Source organism: Aureococcus anophagefferens, assembly GCF_000186865.1.
Source record: "Aureococcus anophagefferens unplaced genomic scaffold AURANscaffold_1, whole genome shotgun sequence".
Taxonomy (NCBI): domain Eukaryota; class Pelagophyceae; order Pelagomonadales; family Pelagomonadaceae; genus Aureococcus; species Aureococcus anophagefferens.
This window is the reverse complement of record NW_008705561.1, coordinates 2,799,288-2,805,479: the sequence shown is the minus strand read 5'-3', so window position 1 is coordinate 2,805,479 and position 6,192 is coordinate 2,799,288. Positions and strand designations below refer to the sequence as shown.

At 72.5% G+C, this 6,192-nt stretch overlaps 1 protein-coding gene across 1 annotated transcript; it reads right to left on the bottom strand.

The window, feature by feature from the left end:
* Positions 1-306, bottom strand: AURANDRAFT_7634 (hypothetical protein; the record flags this gene model as incomplete). Its single annotated transcript, XM_009033884.1, has 1 exon — positions 1-306. A coding segment is annotated over one exon (306 nt), but the record flags the coding sequence as incomplete, so codon positions are not given.
* Between the last annotated feature and the right edge of the window lie 5,886 nt (positions 307-6,192).

The window sequence follows — 6,192 nt, the reverse complement described above, 5'->3', positions numbered from 1 at the left end:
GAGGCCGTTGCGCACGCGGCCGAGGTGCCGCGAGTAGAGCAGCGAGGCCCCGGCCTCCTCGACGCGCGCCGCGGAGTACGCCGCCAGCCACCCGCGGGCGTCGTCGGCGCCCGCGGCGCAACTCGCGAGGACGAAGGCGTCCTGGATGGCGAGGTTGCTGCCCTTGCCGAGGTGGGGCGTGATCGGGTGCGCCGCGTCGCCGAGGACGGCGACGCGGCCGCGGTGGAACGCCCGCTCGAGGTCGTAGATGTCCGTCCAGAAGGGCGCCTCCGTCAGCTCGACGAGCGCGCCGAGGCCCGCGCCCCAGCGCGCCGTCGCGCCGCGCTTGAGCCCGGCGACCTCCTCGGCCGTCGCCGGCCGCGTCGTCCGCGACCGCTCGCCGCGCGGGCCGCCGTTCTCGTAGACGAGCCAGTTGATCGTGTCGTCGCCTACGCGACGCGTGGTGTCGTGTCCCCTCGGCGCCGTCGCGACGCCGGTCGTCGCCGACGTCGTAGAGCACCGCGTGCGCGCCGTCGGCCAGCAGGAAGCAGTTGCAGTTGCCGAACTCGGAGAATTCGCCGCGGATCGCCGCGAGGACGTCGGGCGGCGGCGTCGCCGTGCCGCGGAGCGCCGAATAGCCCGCGAAGCGCAGGGAGCCGTCGTCGGCGTCGTCCACGAAGCGCCGCGCGAGCGACCGCGGGCCGTCGGCGCCGACGACGACGTCGCAGGCGCGCGAGGACCCGTCCTCGAAGGTCACGGCGCCGTCCGCCACCGCCGCCACGCGGCGGCCCCGGCGGACGACGCCCGGCGGCAGGACGCGCTCGAGGCTCGCCGCGAGCGCGCCGTAGCGCACGCCCGAGTAGGGGAAGGGCTGGCGCGAGAGCCGCGCGCCGGCCGTCGTCCGCTCCTCGACGTACCGCATGGGCCGCAGCGCGAGGCCGTCCGCGGCGCCGAGCCCCTTGAGCGCGGCCAGCGACGCGTCGTCGAGCGAGATGCCCGCGCCGGCGCCGAGCGCGTCGGACCGCTCGAAGACGGCGACGTCGCGGACGCCGGCCGCGCGCAGGCACGCCGCGCAGGCGAGGCCTCCGACGGAGCCGCCGACGACCGCGACGCGCAGGCCCGCGACGCGCGCCGACGCCGGCGGCGGCCGCAGCGCCGGCAGCGCGGCGAGGATCTCCTCCGCCGAGCCGCGCGTGTAGAAGAGGTCCTCGGCCATGGGCGTGGTGCTGCGGCTTGAGGCGCCTTGTGCGAGGCAGCCCGTGTGCGAGGCAGCCTTGTGCGAGGCAGCGCGGCTCGGCACGTGAACTCAAGCGATCACGAAGCTGGAGCGGAGGCAGCACGCCGGAGTGGGCAGCGAGTTTATGCCGGAGTGGGCAGCGAGATCGTGCTGGATTGGGCAGCCATCGACATCGTCAGAGGGGCAACGAGCTAATCGATCTGGAATGTTTCCCTGCTCGCCCAAACAGATCGAAATGTCCCTCGACGCGCCTCTCGTCGAGGGGAGCGAGCACCGCTCCGGCGCCGAGCAGCCGCCGACCGCCACGCACCCTTCGCCCGACGGGCCGACCGACGACGCGCGTTTCGAAACGCCCATGGAGTTCCTGCACCACGGCGACGCCCTGCACCCGGCTCCCAGCGACGTCGAGCTCGGCGTCGCGCAGCACGGCAGCGGGAGCGCCGAGGCCGTGCTCGAGGAGGAGCGGAAGAAGCGGAGCACGTGGCGCAAGTCGCTGTCGCCCGGGGGCGGGGCGGGCAGGGGCGACGACTTCGCCTACGCGATGCCGCCCGCGTGGCATAGCGAGATCGTGCAGTCGCGCCAGGTCTGCGAGGGGCCCCTGTGGTGCGCGGCCGTGAGCGACGGCGGCGTCGTCGCCTGCGGCGGGTCCGACTGCCTCGTCACCGTCGCGGCGCTCGGCGGCGGGGCGGGGTGCCCCCCGGACTGGCGGCTGCCGCGCGAGGCGCTGCTCCTCGGGGAGCGGAAGTTGGGCGGCCACGGGGGCCCCGTCTTCGACGTCGCCTTCGGGCCGTCGAGCGGGTCCGAGGAGACCCTGGTGTCCGTGTCGGCCGACGCGACGGCGCGCCTCTGGCGCGGGTCCGGCACCGCGCTGTCGTGCGCGATGGTCTTCAGCCACGGGTCGGGCGTCTGCGCGTGCGCGTTCCTGGGGCCCGAGTGCTTCGCGACGGGCGGCTACGACCGCAACGTGCGCCTCTGGCACCTGCCGAGCCAGCGCGCGACGGCCTGGGCGCACCTCAACGACTGCGTGACGGCCCTGGGCGCGCGGCCCGGCGGCGGGTCCGGCCCGAAGGCGCTCGCGCGGCTCGCCGTCGGCACGCGCGGCGGGCAGATGTTCGTCTACAAGAGCCGGGACCACGCGCACCTCGAGTTCGAGGAGATGGTCCTGGGCACCATGCGGTCGTCGGCCTTCGTCGAGGCGGAGCAGTGCGGCGCCGCGGGCGTGAAGTCGACCGTCGAGGCCGGCGGCGCGCTCGAAGGCCTCGCGCGGGCGCCCCGGCCCAAGAAGCCGTCCAAGTCGCTCAAATCCAAGCTCGCGGGCGCCTTCTTCAAGTCGAAGAAGGACAAGGACGCCGAGCGGCGCGCGTCCGAGGCGCGCGCGGCCGCGTTCCTCAACGTGGCCGCCGTCCCCGCGGACGAGCCCGACGAGAACACGAAAGTCGAGGACGACGACGCGCTCGACGGCGCGTCGTCCGACGACGACGACGCCGGGGGCGCGGCGCTGCACGGGCCGACGCACGCCGCCGTCGCGACGCTCGCGGGCGTCGAGCACCGCGCGACGACGCTCGCGTTCTACGACGCGCCCGAGTCCGACCTCGACCCGGACGGCGGAGTGCTCCTCGCGGCGGCGAACCACGCGCCCGTCAAGGGCTACGACGCGCTGAACCCGCACAAGGAGCCCCTGTTCGCGCTGCGCGGCGGCGTCCGCGCGTCGCTCGGCTGCGGCGCGGCGCCGTCCGCGTGCGGCCGCTACGCGGCGGGCGGCTCCGAGGACGGCAAGATCCTCGTCTGGCGCCTCGACGGCGCCGACGACGCCCTCCCGTCGGAGCTCGACGCCTCGGCGCGCAACGCCAAGGTCGCGGCCATCACGGCCGCGCGCTTCGCGCCGCCGGCCGTCGCGCGCGCGGCGCTCGCGGCCGCGGGCGGCGACGACCTCGCCGCGCGCTACGACGCCGCGCTCTCGACGGCCTTCGTCGTCGCCGCGGACTACAGCGGCCGCCTCCTCGTCGCCCAGCGCGAGCCCGCGTCCCAGCAGCCCGTCGACCTCGACTCCGTCGTCGTCGCCGCGGCCGCGCCGCGGACGCCCGCGCGGCCGTCGCTCGCGTCCTCCGCGCCGGGCACGGCCGTCTCCGTCGACGAGGCGCCCTCCGCCTAGGGGCCCCGGTAACCGCGGCCCGGCCCGTAGCCTGCGCCTCGAGCGACGCCCCACGGAGGCGCGCGCCGCCGGAAGGAGTGGGGGCAACTTGTGACAAAGGAAGGAGTGGATGCAGTTCAACTCCAACGCCCGCATTGTCCGGGCTTGGCATGGCATTCCTCTAATGCTCCCGGCAACAGCCGCAAGCCGATTCAGCGCCATACGATGAGCGCCAAGTCGCTCCTTGCGGCACCCTAGCAGCTCGTGCCCCAGGGCCCAGACTCTAGATGGGCTGCAAAAGCAGCAAGCCGGTGCGCGTCGTGCCGGGCGTGACGATCGTGGGCGAGGAACCGCTGGGCGAGGGTGAACCGCTGGGCGAGGAACCGCTGGGCGAGGGCGAACCGCTGGGCGAGGAGCCGCTGGGCGTGGCGATCGTGGGCGAACCGCTGGGCGAGGAACCGCTGGGCGTGGCGATCGTGGGCGAACCGCTGGGCGAGGAACCGCTGGGCGTGGCGATCGTGGGCGTACCGCTGGGCGAGGAACCGCTAAACGGCGGCGCCGCGGCGCCCGCGCCCGCGCCCGCGCCCGCGCCCGCGGCCGAGACGTTCCTCGCGCTGGCCAAGCCGTCGACTGCGGGCGTCGCGCTGCGGCTGATCGAGCAGAAGCGGCTCGTGGTGAGCGAGGACATCCTCGCCTGGATGTCGGCGGGCCAGGCCGAACGGCTCGAGCAGATTGAGGCCGGGCAAAAGTACAGCCGCACCTCCGCTCAGCAGCTCTGCGAGGAGCACGGCGGACGGCTCGCGTACCGCCGCGAGATCGTCGACGAGACGACCAAGAAGCTGATCATCAACGACGGCAAGCCGATGGACGGGCCGCACGGCGGGCACACGTGGGCCGCGGTTCTCGACGGCGACCCGGCCAAGAACAACGAGGGCATCGGCTGGGTCCAGTTGGGCGTGGCCGACGGAGCGCACAAGGTGGGCCGGAACCACAAAGAGATTCACCGCGGAGACAACTCCTGGGGCGGGCCGGGTGACGCGCATGGCGGCATCAAGTGCAAGTTCATCTGGTGCACAATCGGGGGGCCGCCGCTCGCCGGGCTTGTGCTCTCCAAGGCGCCGGCGGCCATCAAGCTGGTGGACTACCTGCTCTCGTTGGCGCCAGCCAAGCTCGTGCCCACCGCCATCGTCGCCGCCTGCACTCCCGCTTCGGCGAAGACCGCACTCAGGCTGCTCTACGCGTACCCGAACGTCACGCTCGACACGGTGGCGGTCGAGCCGCTCGTCGCCCAGGAGAACAAGAAGCTCAGGAAGCTCGCGCTTGACGAGTCGGCCGAGAGCTGCCAGCTCGTCGATGTGCTGATGACCAAGTCGGCACCGATCCAGGCGGCGGTGACGTCCGTCGAGATGCTGCGCGCCGCGCTTCCCCCGCCGGCGGCACGGCTTCTGGCACTCATCCGTGCGGAAAAGGGCGACGCCGCGCTCCTGGAGGCCATCGATGCGGTGGACGCGCCCGCGGCGCCCGCGGCGCCCGCGCCCGCCGCGGCCGTCGAGGCCCCGCCGCCCGAGGCCCCGGCGCCCCCGCCCGACCGCTGATCGGAGCACCAGAACATCGATTAAAAGCCGCCTCGAAGGCGCTCGTACTTAGTGCAGCTAGGAGCCCCCCCCCCCCGCGTGGGTGATGTGAGCGATTCTTGTGGATTTTTTCGCACTAGCCTTGACGCGTCTCTAATTAGGGGGCCCGGGGCGGAACCGCTCGCACTAGCCGCGGCTGCCACAAAGTCTTTGTAATTTCGCGGCGCGCACCTCGCACCTCAACGCTCACGATGCCGCCGAAGAAGTCGACGAAAAAGGTGGCCAAGAAGGCGACCGTAAAGAAGGCCGCGAAGCGCTCTTCTGCGTCAACCGGGGATCGCAATCGTCGCTCAAAGTCGAAATCGTCCCAAGTTCAAAATCTAATTTTCGCGCGCGTCAAAGTCGATGAACGTCTAGGTCCGCGGCGAAGAAGCCGGCCGCCAAGAAGCCCGCGGAGTCAACTTCCCAATAAGCGAGGCAGACCCGTCGTTAATCGGGAAAAGTGCATTTACGGTCGCTACGACGCCGGGGGCGCCTAGTCTTACCCCGGGGACGCAGGGCCGAAGCCGGAGGCGTCGACGGACGCCATTTGCGCCGTCGGCCCCGGCCCCGGCCGGTCGGCCGGCCGGCCGGCCGGTCGTCGTCGTCGTCGTCGTCGTCGTCGTCGTCGTCGCGCGCGCGCGTGGAGATTATAGCGGAGACCAAGTCCATGGCGTCCTCGAACATGTTCTAGACCACCTCCATGAAGCCGCGCAGCGCCCAGGCACCGGTTTTGGTCTCGAGCGCCTCCTTGCCGCGCGAAGCGCGGGAGGAAAAATTCGGCGGGATCCAGTGCGCGTAGCGGTCCAGAACCGGCGCAGCTGCACGTGCCGCTCGCGCGCGGCGTGCAGGAGGTCGCGCCCTCGCCGGAGAACGAGCCTGCTCCGCGCAGCCGCCGCTGCCGCCGCCCGAGAGGCCGCTGCCACAGAGTCGCCGCACCCGCCCCGCGCGCCGCGCGGGAGAAAATTTCGACTTCGTCGCTGGCCAGCGCGTCGAAACGACCCTCGAGAACATGTGTGAGGTCAGGCTCGCAGCGCAGCAAGTCCACCGCGCGCAGCGCGCTGAGATGGTAGCGCCATGCTCTCACTGCTGTGGTATTTTTCGTCCGCACAACGTCGCCGGGGTAAAATCGGAGGTAACTCGATCGTTTTGGCAATGGGGCGCCGCCCCAAGCCCAAAACCGTCGAGTTACCTCCCCAGCTCGTCTAGGAACCGTCCGCGGACGTAGGATC